The 21,410-nt window shown below is 42.3% G+C and overlaps 1 protein-coding gene across 6 annotated transcripts in view; it reads right to left on the reverse strand.

The window, feature by feature from the left end:
• The window catches only part of CCDC91 (coiled-coil domain containing 91), a 193,662-nt gene that overhangs the window by 143,103 nt on the left and 29,149 nt on the right, over positions 1-21,410 (reverse strand). For all 6 annotated transcript variants that reach the window (XM_053255620.1, XM_053255617.1, XM_053255622.1 and 3 more), the window contains 2 exons: positions 16,817-16,860; positions 11,057-11,135 (listed from right to left, as the gene is read on the reverse strand). In XM_053255620.1, coding sequence (XP_053111595.1) covers positions 11,057-11,135; positions 16,817-16,846 — 109 coding nt within the window. In that variant the 5' untranslated portion in view covers positions 16,847-16,860. Of the gene's footprint in view, positions 1-11,056; positions 11,136-16,816; positions 16,861-21,410 lie in introns of those variants that run through there.

A 21,410-nucleotide genomic window follows, 5' to 3' on the forward strand; every position in this document is an offset into this window, starting at 1 on the left:
AAAAACAAGTAAAAAATTTAAAAACATTTTAAAACAACAATTAAACAATTGCAGTAATCAAAAACCCTAAAACCAGGTTAAAATGTTAAAACTGATTTTAAAATTCTGGAAAGCGGCCAAACAAATACGTTTTAAGGGCTCCCCTGAAGGCTAATAGAGAATTCAAATTACGGATTTCTGCAGGGAGCGCATTCCACAGCCCCAGGGCAGCAATAGAGAAGGCCTGCCTCTGAGTCGCCACCAGATGAACTGGTGGTAACTGGAGACGAACCTCCTCTGATGACCTTAATGTGTGGTGGGCATTACGCAGAAGAAGGTGCTCTCTGAGGTAACTCAGGCCTAAGCCATTCAGGGCTTTAAAGGTAATAACCAGCACTTTGTATTTTGCCTGGAAACATATTGGCAGCCAGTGCAATTGTTTCAAAACAGGTGTAATATGGTCTCTCCGGGTTACCCCAGAGACCAATCTGGCTGCCGCATTCTGAACTAACTGAAGTTTCCGAACTACATACAAAGGCAGCCCCACGTAGAGCGCATTGCAATAGTCAAGCTGGGAGGTTACCAGCTGGTGAACCATTGTTTTGAGATCATCCTCTTCAAGCAATGTGCGCAGCTGTCGAATCAGCCGAAGCTGATAGAAAGCACTCCCAGCCATGGCCTCCACCTGAGATACCAGGGTGAGGTCTGGGTCCCAAGCTGCATACCTGCTCCTTCTGGGGGAGTGTAACCCCATGTTCTTGACCTTTGGCTTCTGGTTCAACCTGTGAGTCCCGCCTCTCTGACCTCTGACTACTGGTTTGAGAGGGAGGCAAGTGCCCTGACAATACTGCCTCGGAGGCTCCTTCCTTCCTGCTACATGAGTAATGTGTGAAATACAATGTTGATGCTGGATTTTCTGCATATTGCCTGGAATGATTAGGAGCACTGACACTGAACGCTGACAAAGCAATATGCAATATGCAAAGTAGGCAACTTAATGAAAGGGTAAAAACTTCAAGGAGGATTTATTGAACAGAGGAGGAAATCAAAAAGAGGGTGCAAGGGCAACAATTCAAGAGAGCTGTATATTTTTCGTTAACGTTTTGTTGGTTTTTCAATAACAATCCGGAGCATAGACTGGAAGGACTACCTGTAGCACACAGAAAATGGTATTAATACAATTTTTGTCCTGCCCTGTGACAAAACCAAACTCGCGCCCCTACCCCAAATCAAGTCCAAGTACCACAGTTCACCAACTGTTAAATATACAATGATTGATAAAGAAAATACAAACTATAACCTAAAGTAGAGGGCAGTTTGCCAGGAGAAAATAATTTTGAATTTGTCCAAGGTATTTGTGGGACCTCTGTCCTGAGAGATATAAATCCAATAAAGTTGCCATCTGGAATAATACAGTTCACCAGCATGTATTTTCCCATATTTTAAATTTGTTGAAAGAGCTGTAACATTTTAAAGGAAGTGTTTACACAAGCTAGGAAAGGATGGGGTCCCACAGTATTTTTGTCTACAGGTGAAGGATGAACCCTTCATACTTAACAGCATCTGTAGGATAGAGTTGCAGGCTTAAGTCTCTCGCACTGCTGGTTAGATCGTGATTTAGGGCAGAAGGCTAGTGCTCCAGGACTGATTATTTATTTCTTACATTTCTATACTGCCCCATACAAAAATGTCCCTGGGCAGTGTGCAATCTAAAAAACCATTAAAACATTGACACAATTAAACCAATGTAAAAATACAGATAAAAACGCTAAAACCCGAAGCTTTAAAACTATAAACTAAAAGTCTAACTAAACAGGTATGTTTTCAGGTTCTTCTAAAAAATTTTCAAAGAAGGGGAGACTCTAATTTCATTAGGAAGTGCATTCCAGAGTCTTGAGGCAACTCTAGAAAAAGCCCGGTTTCAGGTCGCCACCAGCCAAACTGGTGGTAACCGCAACAGGACCTCCCCAGATGATCTTAACAGGTGGTGGGGTTGATAAAGAAGAAGGCATTCTCTTAAATACCATGAACCCAAGCCATGGCTCCATCTCATTCTCCCCCTGCCCCCCCCCCCCAAATTCATTCCTTCAGTCTTCTCAGGATCAGTCCCAGCAGCAACCCTGGGTCCACACCTCCAACAGGGTGCTACATTGGATGCAAGCAACCACAATCTCAGGCTGAAAATAAGCTCCCTGCAATCCAGGATCCATGGGGATTCTCTTGGGTTGTGCATAGCTGGCAATAATCTGCAGGCAAAGATTTTGGGGATTTGCAAGCCCCACTATCGCCAGTTGCAAATGGTGGAAGTGACCTGAGCACTCAAATGCAAGCTGGGATGTGCTTGAAGAGGCTTGCAAACCTCAAATTTGGGCCACTTTAAACCATTTAAGTAGGTGGGTTACATTTTTGAACTGTATCACTCAGTTCTGTGTTAAAAGCAATTCTGGTGAGAGTTTAAAATTCATTCACAGCACCAATTTAAATGTAATTTGTTTCTGTGCAAGGGCAGCAAAACTTCCAACATTATGCAAGCTTCAACATTGCACACATGCTTGCTACTCTGAAATGTGACCTGTATCATCAAATTCTTCAAGTACTACTAATTCAGATTTTAGCTGAAGTCTATAGAATGGAGAAGATCATCGTCTCTCACTTTTTCATCACAATGTGTGGTTGGGCTGTTTTTCCCAGACTCATAAAACACCTCAAAGCATATGCATACATCCCATTTGTTACAAAAGCCAGACTAATAGACACAGGTGTGCCTCAGTCTCTCAGGTGCTCATTAAGCACGAACAAGACTAGATGCATTCCATGCCAAAAACCACAATGTCTGCACCAGTGGAATTCTGTTTCTTAATGGATCTGTGCACAGATGTACTGTTTCTGAACACTATTTCAAAGATCATCAAATATTTTATAGCAAATACATGAATGAAAGAAGTGAAAAGGGACTGAGAGGGGGTCAGAAGGCTGTTAAGTATTTAGATGATAAGAAACAGTTGCCATAAATGAGGGACAAGAAAATGTGCACTGGAGCTGCACCTGAAGGTCCTGCCTTCTGCTAGTTTCTGTACTTTCAACAGATACTAGTCTAAAAAAACCCTGACTGCTTTGCTCTTTATATATCTTGCAAAATTTTCAACCACTATAACGAGCTTTTATACACCTATTTAAAAATGTGAGTGTTCCTGTGGCTAAGGGCACCCATGTGATTTATGTCACAGTGCATTGCTTGAAACCTGTCCCTTTCCATAGAGAAACACATCTTTTGGGATATGTGTTCAAAAGCTGGTCAGCAAGAATAATAGGAGATCCCAAGGTCAGTGCAGACTGCACACTCCACCCCGCAATTCCCTAAACCCACTTACACAGTGGCAGTGAGAGGGAGGTCTCTCTATCTCACCTGATATCAGGTGACCAGGGACCATGAGAAATGCAATTTTCCCAGAGCACCTAATGCCACAATAACATCATGTACCCTGGGAAAATTACATCTCCAGGGGCTTCTGGGACCTAGGACACTTCTGTAGAAGCATTCCAGGGAGGAAGGGAAGAGAAAGAAGCCAAGCTCTCCTGCTGTCACAACAGTTACCAAGGTAAGTGGAAAGGAGGAGTTAGATGAAAATCTGGAGAAGAACACAGAGCTCATCATGCCCTCCTTGTACTGAAGGTGAGCATAATGAATCAACAAGGTACAGAACTAAGGAATTACAAACCACTGATGCTACTACTAATCACTGAACAATTAGGTCTAACATCTGGGAAAGAGGAAAGAATATAATGTTCTCTGTCTCCACTGCAGGATGAAGGAATAGTGTTAAAACCCATATAGCTGACCTGAAGAGGTCAATTATGCATGTAAGTAGCACTGCATACATGAAAGGCTCCTTCTGGTCTCCTGCCTCAGAGTCAAACCAGAGTTTACGACAGCAAACTCATTTCTTAAAACATGGGTAGGCTTCAATTCTGTATGAACACAGGGACTGAGGGAAATCCAAGAACAAAATGAGCATGTGGCACGGGACAGTGAACCCTCACTCCACCTGTAGTTTATGTCCCTGAAGATTTCCTCCCAGTCCCTTTTCTCCAGATCAGATTCTGACACAGGAAGTGACCCCAGGTTGGAAAAAAGAATATGTGGAGTGGGAGGTTGTATGAAACTACATGCATGCCTAGACTACTCATACTTTATACAGGAGGACCTTGTTACTCAAGGATCTGGCATTCGCAGTTTCACATATCTGCAGGCGGGTGAATGGCATCTGACCTCAGTATATGCGAGTCAAAAAACAGGCTAAAAAGGGTTAAATCCATGTATCCGCAGATCGGGGGTGGACAGAAATGACCTCCAAGATCTTTTCTGGCCTCCATTTTGTGCTCAGAAGCCATTTCGTGGCTTCTTTCCCAATGAAAAAGGGGGGAAAGGTGTTTTTAAGCAAAAGAAATGGCGGAATTGAGTCTCTTGGCGGGGGCATTCCTGGAACCTCAGAACACAGTAGGGCACTTTCCTTGGCTTTATTTTGTGGGTTTTGACCATTTTCTGCCCCTTTGGAACCTAACTCCCAGTTTGGCATTGCTCCAGTGCCTCAGTATTTGCAGTTTTGGTATCTGCAGCAGTAGCTGAAAACAGAACCTGCACGAATACAGATGTTTTCCTGTATTCCTTTGAAAGCAGACCTGTGTTGGGAGAAAGAAAGGTCGTTACACCATGACGTTTGACCTTCAATATTTGAAATGTGAAAGAGCCATTTGCTCGAGTATGCTGCATATCTTTAATATTGAGATCACTCTGCCCAGGAAAAGGGACAGTCAGTCCAACAGATCAGGGTGGATTTGATTTAAATCAAACTGATTTAAATCACGATTTAAATCACTAGCAGTTTTTTTATTTAAATCAAATTTTTTTATTTAAATCGGATTTTTTTTATTTTTATCCACCCTGCTAGTGATTTAAATCGTGATTTAAATCAGTTTGATTTAAATCAGTTTGATTTAAATCAAATCCACCCTGCAACAGATTATTTACATTTTCAAATTTTCCAAATGATTTCAGTGAAATTATGTAGACATATTTTCAACTCATTGGCAGACACTAAACATGTTTACTTAGAAGTAAGTGGGCCTTACTTTCTATTCAGAAGCCTTAGATCATTATTTTGTCCTTGTATTTGAATAAACTAGGATTTTGTTACCATATAATCATATGATTTTATTGAATTCCTGGCTGTAAATGCATATTCTCAGAGAATATCAAGACAGACTATGTGTGATTTAGTAAACTGTTTTAACATCATTTCCAGGGACATGGGCTCTATGTTGGTTATTAAAGAAGATTTGTGTGGAATCTTTGATTACCACAGCAATACAAATTACAAAAATTCTCATAAACTATCTAGCGGGAACTTTGTATATAGAAGTACTCTTTAGTGTTCAACTGCCTTAAACACAGCAATAAACGCTACAAGAGTTTTGTTGCAACAGAGGTCTCCTCCCATGAGTCTCATAGTACCTTAAACACTAAGAAATGTATTGGTGGCATGAGTAGTCATAGGCAAGAGCCTATTTCATTAGATGCATGAATATGGAGATATATACTTGTCAAGCAGTATCTTGCAAATCATTTTTCCAGCCAGATGCCAGCCGGCTCCACTACTGCCAAGTTCAGCAGCAATGCTCTCTCCCCCAACTGGCAAATGGGTTCTCTTGCAAAGGCCGCTGTCCTCAGAGGGGCATTTGAGAGCAAGCTCATTGGAAGGTGAGCAGTAGGAGCTCCTCCTTCCCACCAGTCAACATGAGTGCCCATAGGTGAAGACAGTGACTCTGTTGGCACACACACACCACTGCTCATCACAAAAAGGTCGACCAGGTGGGTGGTGGGCATGGGTTTGCAGGCCCATATCTGAATGAGCCCACCCACCAGTGACACTGGCCCTGCAAGTGGAGTTGAAAGGTCTGCTATGGGAAGGGAGATTTAAAAAATGAACATAGGCTAAAAGCAGATATACATATATGTGCATCAATCAATGTAAGTATTCACAGTGCATGGCCTGGCACGTACAAGGTGCTTTTAAAATAACAATGATGTACAAGATTCAGCCACACTGGGTTTACAAGCCCACAGACAGTAAAGAGCTAAAACATACTCAATGCTTACAGATTAGTGCTCAGTTTGGCAAGTCCAGAACAAGAGGGAAATCCAGAACTGGTGCAAATTCGACAAGATAATACTCATGCGCGCGCGCAAGCACACGCACACACACACACACACATCCCTCCTTCCTTCCACTCAGTACACTGCAGGAAGTAGGAACAGGAGTTAAAAAGGAATTTTGCAAGGTTGTAGTCAGGGAGAGTATGGGGCTGGATAACTCAGAACAGCAGTAATACCAGTAAAGTAAAGTTGTGCCATTGAGTCGGTGTTGACTCCTGGCGACCACAGAACCCTGTGGTTTTCTTTGATAGAATACAGGAGAGGGTTATCATTGCCATCTTCCACACAGTATGAGATGATGCTTGTCAGAAGCATAAGTAGGACAGCAATTTTGCTTGTTACCCTTTAAAACTTCCAACTTGTATCCAAGTTGAAAATGTAGCAATGTAAGCATCACTCAGGACAGCTGTGCATGTAAAATCGCTCAGAGAAAGCAGTGAAATGATTATAAGCCACAACTGAGACGTAGAGGTATATACCCAAACCCATGTCTGGTTATAAGGAGAGAATTACATGCATATGAATATGCATTCTAAATATAGCAAGGGAGGAACAGTTCAGGTTATACTGCAACTTCATGCAAGGCTGAACAATTTGCTAGTGAACCTATGCAAAATATGCATACAACTTTGGGGGGAAAATGGGGTGCTGCCCAAGTTTGTCATGCCCCATTTAGGGAGACGCACAATGTAACTGAGCTATGCTAAATGTTCACTCCAAAAAACTTAGTGAAAATGGCAGAGGAGAAACAAAATACCACCCCAACCTTGCAAAATGCCAAAATGAGTATTATTTTGCTCCTTTTTGCAGCTGTTCTTCTCACTCTGTTGTTCCTTCTTCACTGCATGATTCCAGACAATCAGAAACCCCTTCTCAGGTGCAATAATGGCACAGTGCCATGCAGCCAGATTTGGCTACACAACCCACTTAAATGAGAACAAATGAAGCCCTCTCATTAACAGATGGTGGTTTAAATTCTGGCTACTTTGCAATGATTTTTATCTCCAATCCCTATTTCTTAATTGTTAATCATTCTTTATTGTTTTAATTATGTTTTGATACTAGAAGCCACTTTACGCACTTGTACTGGAAAGATAGGCTCTTGAGTAAACTTAGCAGTCATGGGATAAGGGAACAGGTTCATGTGTGGATTGGTAACTAGTTGAAGGACAGGAAACAGGGGTTAGGAATAAATGGATAGTTTTCACAATGGAGAGAAGTAAGAAGTGGGGTCCCCTAGGGATCTGTACTGGGATCAGGGCTCTTTAACTTGTTCATAAATTATCTCGAAGTTGGGATAACCAGTGAAGTGGCCTAATTTGCAGATGACACTAAACTATTTAGGGTAGTGAAATCCAAAAGAGATTGTGAGGAGTTCCAAATGGGGTTTGGGAGACAAAATGGCAGATGCAGTTCATTGTAAGCAAGTGTAAAGTGATACATATTGGGGCAAAAACCCCAACTTCACATATATGCTGATGGGGTCTGAGCTGACAGTGACTGACCAAGAGAGAGATCTTGGGACAGATCTTAGTGGACAGCTTGTTGAAAGTGTTGACAGTGTGCGGCAGCTGTGAAAAAGGCCAATTCCATGCTAGGGATCATTAGGAAGGGGGCTGAAATTTTTTAAAAAGCTAATAATATAATGCCCTTATACAAATCTATGGTGAAGCCACATTTGGAATACTGTGTGCAGTTCTGGTCAGCGTATCTTAAAAAGGACATTGTAGAACTGGAAAAGGTGCAGAAGAGGACAACCACAATGATCAGGGGCCTGGAGCACCTTCCTTATAAGGCAAGGCTACAGCATCTGGGGCATAAAAAATTATGCATGGAGTAGAGAGAATGGACAGAAATAATTTTTTCTTCCTCTCTCACAATACTAGAACCATAGGTCATCCCATGAAACTGAAGGCTGGGAAATTTAGGACAGACAAAACCAAGTACTTTTTCACACAGCAATTAATCTATGGAATTCTCTGACACGGAATGTGGTGATGGTCACTAGCTTGGATGGCTTTAAAAGGGTCTTAGATAAATTCATGGAGGGCAGGTCTTTCAATGGCTACTAGTCTGGTGGATATAGGCCACCTCCAGCCTTAGAGGCAAGATGCATATAAATACCAGTTGCAGTGGAACAAAACAAGAGAAAGGACATGCCCTCACCTCTTGCCTGTGAGCTTCTCAGAGGCATCTGGTAGGCCACTGTGTGAAACTGGGTGCTGGACTGGATGGGCCTTGGGCCTGATCCAGCAGGGCTGTTCTTATAGAAGTTATAGGTGTTTTTAGAATAATATAATAAATCATTACCCTTACTCTGAATAGGATGGGGGAAGAAAAGGGAATATATCAATGCTGTTGAGGCAACTAGGATTATGCTTCCTGTTAAAGCAAAATCAGTCCAGTTGCTTCTGCCCAGGTTCAGCACTGAAACTTCCTTGGTTACTCTAAAGGACAAAGGGAATACTAAGGACCATGGTATTAACCTATAGACCTCTTGGTGGTTTTCCATACCATATACCATGGTATCCTACTAGACAGTAATTGGGGCATTGTGCTCTGGTGGTTCTGTTCTGACCTAAAAGTTCCTGAAGGTGATGCTGGGGAACCTCTTTTCTTTTTGGCCCTATTATACATGAAACTACTGGCAGAAGGTATCAGGGATCTGGAACGAGGTGTGAGCAATATAGTGGATTGATCGGGTGTGTGATCACATCCAATTCTGTCTCTTTTTCATCCCAAGTCGAGTGACATGAAAGAAGCACTGAACAAGTACCTGGAGTCAGTGACAGGCAGAATGGGTCCTAATAAACCAATGTTCAATCCAGACAAGGTGGTATTGTTGGGTAGTTCACAACTGAGCTGAGAGGTGGTATTCAACTTGATCTGGACAGAGTTGCACTACCACTTAGAGATAAAGGACACACCCATGAAGAGCTGCTAGATTCAGGTCTTAATTTGGAGGGCCAAGCAGCATAAAGCAGCATCCACCAGCTTACTCTGGTATACCAGGTATGACCACTCTTGAACACAGAAACCTTTAGCAGAGATAACTATGTCTAGTAACATCCAGTCTAGATTACTGCAATGTGCTGTGCACGGAACTACCTTGAAGGCTACTCTGGAATGTTAGGTAGTTCAGAATGACAGTAAGAATGAAAGGAATAAAAGAGAAACATCAGTAAAAGGTGCCATCTGAAGTCTGGCAGTAAAACACAAGAGGGATACACAAAGCACACGTGACAGTGCTTTGTTTCCAGACTCCATTATAGGTGCTGGTTTTGACCCTGGTCTCAAGCTGTAAAACCCTTTACAACTTGGGACCAAGGCATCTGAAGGAACACCTGCTCCCATATGAGCCTACCTACTCTGTAAGATCATAAACCCACCAAGGTCCCTTCTAATTCTAAGAGTCTATGATTTTTCAGAGTCCCTTCTTTGAGTGCCTGCACCCTTTGAGATTAGGTGAGTGGCAACTAGAAAAATGTTGGCAACTAGAAAACCCTTTGAGATTAGGTGAGTGGCAACTAGAAAAAAGGGGGGGGGGTGTTGTGTGTGTGTTAAAATTACAATGACATCCCAATTGTGGAACATTTTCCATACGGACATATGTTTGGTACCTACTTTGGAAACTTTATTCTAGGTAATAACAACCTTTTTTTATTTAACCAGAAATTTTTTTTTTTAATCCAAAGTAGGTAAACTATTCTTCCATGCTTTTAACAGAGATGTATTTATTGGTGCCTTGTGTGCTTGTGGTATTTATATATTTTAAAAACATATACCTCATATCTGCTTTCCTATATATGTAGGCCTATATATGTCTATATGTAGGCCTAATACTGTAGTCTATATCTAACCTCCTAAGGCAGGAAGTTCCACATGTAGTGCCCCACCATGGAAAAAGCCTCTTGTGTATCACTGCCAGACTTCAGATGGCACCTTTTACTGATGTTTCTCTTTTATACCTTTCATTCTTACTGTTCCTGCTTTATTGCTATTCTAGTCTTCTAAAATTTGATGTTTTAAAGTATCATTACCGTTATCCCACCTTTCAGAATACAAACTTCCAAGGCAGCTATAATTATTATTAAATGAATTAATTTATGTTCACAACCTTTCAAGTCGCCTCCCAAACACCAAGAAGGGATGCAAAAACATACATGAAACTTTGGCTGTGTTTCAGCTCAGCTCTAACAACAGATGCTATTTGCAAATTCAGAAGAAACAAACATGTCAGTTGGGGCATTTTCAAAACCAAGCAAGAGTTGTTCCCAGTATTTCCCAAAAAAATGAACAATACAAGACAGGACATCAAATACATTGCATTCTTAAAAGCAGATTTCATATTTCACCATTAAGATCCCTTGCTACAAATCAGCATTCTGCAGGATGAGATTCTGAGGCTATGTCCACACCAGTTACATTTTTTGGCTTTCCTTTATTATTTTTCTTCCTTTTTCAGTAACTTATTCATAAAGTTATTTAAACACCTTGCAAGGACTTTTAAATCAAACTATGCAACTTTCACCAGCTGCTGTTATAAAAACACTCCCAGACAAACTAATAAAACAATTCAAGCACTGCCCAGTCCTTAGTGGCTAGCTTTCAACCAGCAAAATCGATACTAACATTGATAAAAACCAATAACAATCATGGCTGAAAGGACCATTAATGATTCAATGAAAATATTTTGAGTATATATATTTTTGAGAGTGGCACATGTTCAACTAAGTTTATAAGAGTGCTGGCTAAGTTTATAGAGTGCTGTGCACATATTCAGACTTTTAAAATAGTATATATAATTCATGGACACTGGTAAAACAACACAAATTGCCTCTGAACTTTAATAATGCTCTGTACCTGTGGGAAATGCTGCCCAAGGAATAGCAGGAGAAGTAGCCTGTGGTTCACCATTTCCACCTTCAAAGGCTTCAGCTGCCTAAAAATGGAATATATATTTTTAACCTTCAAAGCATGTGCTTTCCAGCAATATATCCTGATCTGATACACATTACTAGATCAGAAATTTCAGACATTACTAGTTCAGAACCCCTACTAACTGACCAAAGAGGCACCTTTTTAAAGTGGCGATTCTCTTTATTGAGCAGGGGAAGTGCAACTGGCCCCATCCATCCCCAGCACAGCATCCCTCCAGTGGCTGTTGCTGGTGTCTCTCTTCTGTTTCTTTTTTAGATTGTGAGCCCTTTGGGGACAGGGGGCCATTTTATTTATTTATATCTATGTAAACCACTTTGGGAACTTCTGTTGAAAAGCAGTATTCATCATATCCGTATTCATAAATTTCTTTTACAATTACCCATACTTATTAACATCTGTTTTTGTCACTCCACTTTTGAAGTCCTGTGAAAAGCATTTCCTAAATATGAGGGAAATGCACTGCAAAACCATCATAATTATATGCCGCCAACTCCCGCCATGTCCCAGGAAACACAAGCTCCTGGTGCAAATAACAAGTTCCGGTCCCAGCACGTTGTGTGAGCCCACCAATGCCGGGTTGCTTCTAACTAATTGAATTACTCCTCTCCTAATATCTCTGAGCCGACTTTCCTCACTTTCACTATTAATTCATGCTCCAACACCTGATATTTCAGTCTCTTTACCTCTCCATTCCTAACTATACCCCCATCTCTGAAGCTTAAAAAAATTCAGGTAACAAATGTTATACTGGTGTCTAGAAAACCGAGTTATTTCCAGACCTGTCTCACTACATATGTTTAGTTGTTTTTTTAAAGCATCACTGTCTGCTTCTGGCCACCTGTCTGTCATTCTCCTACTTCTGCTTTTGCATCTTGCATGTTATATCTGAAAAAGCCTCCCTTTTCCTTTCCCTCCTCCATGATCTCTTTACAAGAAAGGCACCCCAGAACTATCACAGCTTCTACAAACCCTATTATCTTCCTCACCTACTCACCCTCTTGTGTTCTCTCCCAGTCGTGATAACAGTGATAGAACACTGTTAGTGCTAAATACATGTTAAAATGGAGCACTGGGAGGGGCTAGAGAGGGACACACCCAACTGATGAGAAGCAAATTCTTCATCTAGCAATATCATGAGGTCATTACAATGGTTTTTCACTAGTAAGTTTCAATTCCATCTGAAATGCAACAATCAATTCAACAATCATGCAGCAGCAGCCACTGATATTTTGTTCTATGGATTTCTACACTGCCTCAATTCACGTCTCCAGGCAGTTTACATCCCAAAGATGTAACATGATAAGCAGCCTCCTTGCTCACTAGGTGCACCAGTTTCCTATTCCTGAAGCTGGCTCAGTTATTTTATTTTATTTTATTTGAATTCTATGTCGCCCTTCCGAAAGTGGCTCATGGTGGTTTACACAGAGAAATAACAAATAAATAAGATGGATCCCTGTCCCCAAAGGGCTCACAATCTAAAAAGAAACATGACATACACACCAGCAACAGTCACTGGAGGTACTGTGCTGGAGGGTAGTGATGTGCCCGGACCAGTCCAGAGGCCATTCTAAGCCTCCAGACTGGTCCGGACCTGGGCGGTTCAGGGTTTGGGAGATTCGAGTGGGGGGTTGCTTTAAGAGCGGGGGGAGAGTTTACTTACCCCTCCCGCCGCTTTCCCCCTCCGGCACCCGTAGTTCCTTCAGTATTTGGGGCGGCAGGATACCTCCCTGCTGCCCCTTCCCCCGTTTCACTGCTCAGGGCTCCCAGCCCAGGACCTAGAAGTCTTCTGCGCGTACGCACATCGCGCGCACTTCACATCTTTAAAAATATCCCCTAAGGCGGGGGGTTTTGCTGCATAATACCTAATACTTAAGGAGGTATTGCGGCGGCGGCAGTAATTGGAGTGGCAGGATACCTCCCTGCCACCCCTTGGCCCGTTTTACTTCTAAAGTGCACGCGCTTCACGTCTCCGTGACGTGTGTGCGCGTGCAGAAGACTTCTGGGTCCTGGGCTGGGAGCCTTGAGCAGTGAAACGGGGGAAGGGGCGGCAGGGAGGTATCCTGTTGCCCCAATTACTAAAGGAACTACGGGCGCCGGAGGGGGAAAGCGGCAGGAGGGGTAAGTAAATCCTCCCCCCACTCTTAAAGCAACCCCCCACCCCAGTGCCGGACCGCAGTTCGGTGGTTCTGTGCACACCCCTACTGGAGGGTGGACAGGGCCAGTTACTCTCCCCCTGCTAAATAAAGATAATCACCACGTTAAAAGGTGCCTCTTTGCCAAGTTAGCAGGGATTTGCATCAGATATAATAGCAGCGTCATGAGCTGCACTGGCAAAAGGCCCAGATATTATGTCTGACACTTCAGTGAAGCTGTAGAAGAAATAACACTTAAAATTCTTGGAAAATCTTGTATCAAGACATCAGTGGTAGGGATGTGCATGGTACCGCAGTGGGGAGGCTCAAAGGCCCGCTTTAAGAGCGGGGGAGGCTGCACTTACCCCTCCCACCATTCCCCCCCCCCCCACCGGAGTCTGTTTCTGTATCAGCTAATTGGGGCGGCAGCGTATCTCCCTGCTGCCCTGTTGCCCCCGTTGGCGGGAAATTCCGGCCATATCTGGCAAACGGGGGCAACAAGGCGGCAGGGAGGTACGCTGCTGCCTCGATTAGCTGTTACAGAAATGGACACCGGCGGGAGGAAAGCAGCGGGAGGGGTAAGTGCAGCCCCCCCTGCTCTTAAAGCTGCACCCCCACTGCCGTTGAACTGGCAGAACTGCCGGTTCTTTGAACCAGTTCGGAGGCCCATAAAAGGCCTCCGAGCCGGTTCCGTGCACATCCCTAATCACTGGTTTGTGACCAACATGGCATCTGAGCACTATGGGAAGCAAGAACACTCAGATGGTGACAAACTCCTGAGACAATTACCTAAAGAGGTAGAATAATGTAACTTCAAAGAGGGCAATTAAAATAAAGTGACTAAAGATAAAACAACAATTATAACCTCCCCCCTCACAACTCTGGCATTCTGCACATATTTAATTACATTTATTCCTGTTTATCTGTAATACTATTTGTTATATCAAAGCCAGCCTTGGGATAATCTTTTCAGGTACATATTCATATTGGTACAATATATTTGATATGCAAAAATATGAGATTATGATCATTTCTATAGTGATCATTATAAGAGTTATATAATGTCTAATGTTTGTAATTCATATTTAAACATATCTAATTAAAATAAAAACAAACATAATTAAAATATGTTCAAAGACCTGCCATGGTAACAGACACATGGATAAAATGCATCAACTCAAAAATACACAAGATACATTTATTTTTAATTAATTGCATTTTAATGATAATATAGATTTGTAAGGAAATAGTTTTATCCATTTCCTCCCCCACCAAACAAAATAAAACCCAAACATATTTGACAAAACATGGGTGGATATACAAGATCTTTAATTTAAAACACCACAAAACTATTCACTATGAAAACTCTGACTTCAGTGGATTGAAGCCTTTCCTAACCACTTGTTCAGTTACTTTGGTGTTATGGAATGTTATATTTCCATTGTGCACTCCCCACTCCCACCCCCACAACACTTTTGAGTTAACACACAAGGCCTAGGAAAAGATGGAGCAGTGTGCTTTTTGTGAGGAGGGAATTCAAGTCAAGAGAATGGGCAGCACTACTGAAATGGTGATCAGCTGCTAGATCATGTGTATGGATGCTGTGTGTGTTGAGTGGTATGTGAATCCGTTTGCCTCCACTTCTTTGGAACTCTCTAAATACTATGAAGAGCACTGCATTTCCATTGCAATTCCACAAGAGGACAAAAACCTTAAGAATGAGCTACTAGGTACAAAAATCTGGTTTCCTGAGAGTCTTCGCTTTCATTTAAATTTAAAGAGAAATGTCTAGCTCCTATGCTTAGAAATGTGTAGGCAATGCCTGTGGACAACTTAGAAGTATCAAAGTTGTCAACTTTTGCAGTTAACCCATTCAGAATATGAACTTGCCAAACTGAACATGTTTGAGTGTATTTATGAAATTGAACATTATTTCCTCAAGTCTACAGCTCAACAAGATTCTGCACAAGCACAGTGGTGCTTTTACTTTAAACCTATTTTTGCCCAAGTCTAGGACAGTAACCACAGCTCAAAGTCATGCAAATACCTCCAAAGGATGATTTTTAAGACTCCAGGAAACTGTGGGCAAGCCCAGAGAAAGTCCCCCAAGCCTCTGGGTTAAATGCAAATTGGATGCATTTACTATTAGATGTAGTAAAAGCATCTAATTTGCATTTAAAACTGAAAGATTTGGAAAGGAAGTTTTTGGTGCACACCATATGCTAAAAAGATCAAGAAAATAGATACTAGGTGAATGGCTAGCAGGGTATAAGGTTTTGCATAGCCTGCAGTTCATTGGTCTTGGAAATGCTTCCCTGTGCTTCATAAGACAAGTACAGAAATTTCACAGCTCCCTTCCCCTGGAGTTTCCTTGGATCTGCCCATTGCTCCCTAGAATTACTTAAAACACACACTTTATACACAGAGATCCCTCCACTCCACCCTTTGGAGTGTTTGCTTAATTTTGTTTGACCTGTGATTAACATTCAGAACTGTGACAAACTATACATTAAGGGGGCAACTAAAAATCAGACAACATAGCATTATAGGTCTGTTTAGAACTCTGATGGGTGGAAAACACTTGTTTACATGTTCTCCAGTCATATTTGGAATCACTGACCCTTCACTTGGTTAAAAAAAAGTTGGGTATATATTCATTGCTGTTTAGAAGCCATAAAAGTAGACGAAAGATCCCCAGAGTTGGGAGCAGGGTCACTCTGTGTCCTGCCCTGTTGTGCTTCTCAAAAACTCGTGAAGCTAGAATAAGTTATGCAAAATTAATGTCTGTTGTATTGTATTGAGCGATTTTGCATTAAATATCTATTGTATTGTAGTAAGCAACTGTATTGTACTGAGCATTTATAAAATGTCACCCAATTCAGTGTTCAGTTGCAGAATGTTCAAGCTTTCATTTTAAATTGGATTGTGTGAACACAGTGTGTTGATTTTTATGGTATCAAAAGAGTCAGCAAAGCTATGACTAAATGAAACCTGCAATAACCAGGTCTCCAGGGCAACCTGAAGAGACAATATTACTCCTATTCTAAAACAAGTTCGCCGGCTACCGATATGTTTCTGGGCCAAATACAAAGTGCTGATTATTTATAAAGCCCTTAATGGCTTGAGCTCTTGATGTTTATGAAAGCGCCTCCTTTGCCATGAACGCTGCCACCAATTAAGATAATCAAGAGAGGTCCAGTTGCAGTTGCCATTGGTTTGTTTGGTGGTGACTCAGAACCACGCCTTTTTTATAGCCGCCCCAGGACTTTGGAACATACACCCTGTCAGAATAAGATCTTGCCCATCTCCAGCTTCCTTTAGGAAAGCAGCCAAGATGCTTAAGACACACTTGTTTTTTCAGGCTTTTAGTAAAAAAAAGTGTGGTGTTTTAATTGTTTATAATTGTTTTAATTGGTGTTTATACACACACACACACACATATATACCAACCACCTAGAGATGTTTTATATTAGGTGGTACTAATATAGACCAATACATAATAAAACAAAATAAATAAAACAAACACATGCTGTTATTAGTAGCTCCATACCTCAAAGCCTCCAAATTCATCATCATCCATGTTTCAGGAAATACCTAGAACACAAAATAAGATACTCATTAATAAACAACTGTTTTTGTCTGTACAGGAGCCTTCAGAGTGTGCTGAAGGTGGCTGAGGCAAAATGCATTCGATCTATCAAGCCCAAGAAAGACAGTATTTAAAGCAGATTTGCAATTATAGATATCTCAGTAAATTCCAACATCAAAGCCCCCCACTTTGTCACATAACTTACAGCATGAGAGGAGAGTCCGCACCACTGCAGAATTTGTACATGAATACATGTATGAAGGGATGTTCCAGATGGAAGTCCAACAATGGACTTCCTTCTAATGGACACTTGCCAGTGCTGACTTGAGTGTGTTTGAAGGCTCTCTAGCAAACTGTTATTTCAGCTGTTCGTAAGTGGACAATGTTGGGCCAGTTGCTTGGCAGGGAAGGCAAATGATGTTCTACCCTCTCGCTCTCAAATTTAGTAACCTACCACAAGTCCTCAGAGCAAGGAAGACTAAAACTCCAATCCACAATATCTTGGGGGGGGGGTGTTAAAATATTGGCAAAACATTTCATGTTTGAATATCTATATTTATGAATATGAATATCTGTATTTATGTTCTGTTCTGAAGTTTTAAGTTTGTACACCAGGAATGGAAATATTTTTACATTCTCTGTTGCTGTTCCAAATTGGCATAGTATTTCAATAATTTCATTTCAATAATGCATCCTGCTTTTCACATTGCCTCAGATTTCTGGTAGGTTCAGCACAAACTTTAGTTTTGCACATGACTGTGGTGAGTATCTTTCCCTCATAGAAGTTTCTCCCTAGACAGTTTTAGGGTTCATTTATGGTTTGAAAGCAGATTGGTACATTCATGACTTTTGTGGTTATTTTCTGATATATTTTTAGCTAAAATATTTCTTTGGAAAAATTCAATATATTATGTTGACACATGTGGAAAATAACATGACAAATAAAAAGAAGTTACACACACACAGGTCCCTCTTTCTCATTTTTCTCTTGGATCTCGTCAAAGCAAATAAAAGTCAAGTAATTCAAAAAATGCCACAAAAATTAAGCTTTGTAAGCTGGGTTCAAAGCAAACAATGTCTGGAAAAAACTGACAATCGATGCAGGGGGGGAAGAAAAGAAAAGCAGTCATATGAAAAGTATCTCTGAAGTTCATTGAATAACAAATGATTACTGACACATATTAAATTATTCACTATGATTTTCAGCCAAAATAGGTTGTAAATAAGCGCATCAATTGGTAAATTCTCAGGAAAAGTCTTTTTTCCCCTATGCTATTAATGATTCTTCTGTATGATTTTGATATGTTTTGCTGTTCTTTGACTGTTTTTCATATTGTAAAACATATTTGATTTTTCATGTTCAGAAAATCATACACTGAAAACCCGACTGAAATTAGAAGGATGTAGAATTATCTAACACAACAAATATTTATATACCGCTTTTCAACAAAAAGGTTTCTAAAGCGGTTTACAGAGAAAAATAATAAACAAACAAACAAACAAACAAGATGGATCCCTGTCCCCGAAGGGCTCACAATCTAATACTCATATCAAGCAAGAACTGTTTGTTTGGACCCTCTCAAAATTATCAATTTTATTTGTTTTTACCTACTCTTGCCTACTTAGTCTTTTTAATAATCTTGCCTGAAAACAAATCAGCATTATACCCATTTTACAGGGGGGAGCTGAGCAATCTCCCATGCACCCTCCTCTCCAGGAAATGGCCATGAGATGGCCAGAGTAGCAGGTCGCCTTGTAAAAGTCACCTAGTCCAGCCCCGTGCTGGATATAGCAAAACTAGAGCTAGAGCATCGCCAGATGTTTGTCCAACCTCTGAAGGCCTCCAGAGCAACAGAAACCCCCACCCCTAACCCCCCAGCAACTGGTTCTGTAGCCAAACTGCTCTTACATTTAAGATGCTTCTCCTGATCTTGCATCAAAATCTACCCTCCTAAAACTGAAGCTCATTAGGTATGATCCTGCCCTCTGAGTCAGCAGAGAACAAAGTCTTTACCAGGATACCCATTCAGGGATTAAAGAGCGCTATCACTTCTTTTTCTCTTCTCCAGACAAAAATAACCAGTTTCTTCACCCTTTCCTCACAGGCCTCATTTTCCAGACGCATGACCTGACCATCTTCACCACCTTCCTTTGAACCAGCTCCAGTTCGTCTACATCTTTTTAAACATGCAGCACTCCGAACTGGCTACAGCACTCAAATGAGGTCTAGCTAGTGTGGAATAAAATGGAACTATTACTTCTCATGACTTGGAAACTATAGTTCTATTAATGCTGCCTAAAATCATATTAGCCCCCCCCCCCCGCCACACCACACTGTTGGTTTATGATTAACTTGTGACCAACTGCAATACCAAGAACCTTTCCATAGGAGTCCTGACAAGCAGGTATCCCTAATCCTACACTTTTTTTAAAAAAGCCTAACTGCAGAGCTTTACATTTGTCTCTACTGAATATGACTGTGCTAGTTTCAGCCCAGGTTTCCATTCTATCAAAGTCATTATGAATATTAAATTCTATCTTCTGAGAGGTTAGCTATTCCTCCCCATTTTTTGTACTCTGCACATCTGATGAGGATTCCTTCCACCCCTTCATCTAAATCACTGATAAAATTGTTGGAAGAGTATTAGACCCAGGAGAGAGCCCTGCAGGATCCCATGCAAAACTGACAGCCCTAGAAGTCCAGAGGTTATACCTGGAAAGAAGAGAGATCCAGAAGCTGAAGGAAGAAGTGAAGCAACCACTGACTGAGGATCTACTTGTATGAAACAAACATTTCGTTTGCATCACATTTTGGCATCTATCTTTTTCCTGCTGTATGAATCCCTACCACCCCCGGGACAGTTTGAAAATGAATTAATCCCTTGCAGGGGAGGAGACTCTCACAGGAATGCTTATCAAAATGCTGGAGACCCAAAAGGTGACTTTGAGGGAGCTGCAATGCATCTTGGGGCACTTGAACTTTGCTTGCAGGGTAATAGTGCCTGGGTGTGCCTTGCTCAGGAGGCTGTGTGATGCCACCAAAGGGCGTGAAGCCCCCCATCACCATGTTTGAGTGACACAGAATGTTAGGGAGGATGCCAGGATGTGAGTTGGTTTTCTTAGGGGCTTCAGTGGTGTTTCACTCTGCTGCTCCAAGTACTTGCTGGAGGTCAAACTACAAGTTCAATCAGATGTGGAGGGCAGGGTTTTGGCCTGTTCTTTTTTCTTTTCTTTTCTTTTTTGGTGGAGGGGAGAGTGCCCAGCCAGGTGGCCTGTGGACTGGGAAGTACAGGGCATCACACGGGATCTGAAATTCCTGGAAATCTTACCAGTTGTAGTGGCGGTGCAGATTTGGTCTGGGAAGTTTGCAGATTGGGTCGTTCAGTTCTGGTATGACAAAATGGCGACAGTGTACATGATCAACTCGGGGACTTCCAGGAGTCCCTGGGTGATGGGCCCGGTGCGGTGTTTCACACTTCCATGCTTGTGGCACAACATTCAGTTTGCTGTGTGCCATGTGTCTGGGTTGGATAATAGCATCGCAGACGTGCTGTCTTGGATGCAGGAGGAGCACTTTTGGACCCTCGCAGGGTCCAGGGACCTCCCCAAAGTCTCTCCTTTGGGGAGCCAGGGACCTCCCCAAAGTCTTTCCTACCCACCTATGGAGCCTTGGAGGCTAGAGGTCGAGGAAGCCATTCACCTGTCCTTGGCACCTAGCACTAGGGTGTGGTGCTCGGCTGCAGTACTTGAGTTTTGCACGTTCAGGGTAGCATCTGAGCCGGGCAGTTCATGGCTTCTCCCAGCGGACCAAGTGCTTCACTATTACATCCACCCGCACAGACGGAATTTGGCACCAGGGTCCATCGGCGACAGGCTAGCTAGTCTTGCCTTCCAGGCTAAGCTCACTTTCAGGTCTGCAGAATGATGGAGGGGTGGGTGCGGAAGTCCCCACGCCCAGATCCACAGGTCCTGTTTTCTCCCGCAACCCTACTATAGCTAGTATCATACTTTAGTAATATCTGTTTTTCTGACTTTGAGGTCCAGCTGCTTAAAGCCTCCTCTCTGATGGACCTTCTTCAGGGCATTGCGGATCAGCGAGTTGGTTGCCACTTCCAGGTTTGACATGTCTGCTTGGGCCCTGCAACATGAGGACATCCGCCTAGAAAGGGACAGTGTGGGGCTGCGCCTGCGAACAGCTAAAAACGATCAGCGGGGCAAGGGCACCACAATCACCCTTGCAAAGGGATCGACTGCGGGCTTATGCCCAGTGCGGGCAGTGCACACTTACCTGGAAGTACGAGTGGAGGGAGATGGCCCGCTAGGCGACTGCTCAGCATGGAGGCAGCCAGGCACGATCAGACCGCCTCCTACCCCCGATTGGCTGGCTGCAGCCACGTGGAGTGGGAACTAAGATGGCGGCCCCCATGCCTGCTTCAGGTGATGGGGGCACAACCCCGCCCCTGCCTCATCGTACAGGCGCAGTGGCCGGAAGCAGCATTTCTGCAGCTAAGAATTATGTGATGTTCTTTAACATTTACATCTTGTACCATATGTA

The sequence above is a fragment of the Hemicordylus capensis genome, chromosome 5 (genome assembly GCF_027244095.1).
Source record: "Hemicordylus capensis ecotype Gifberg chromosome 5, rHemCap1.1.pri, whole genome shotgun sequence".
NCBI lineage: Eukaryota > Metazoa > Chordata > Lepidosauria > Squamata > Cordylidae > Hemicordylus > Hemicordylus capensis.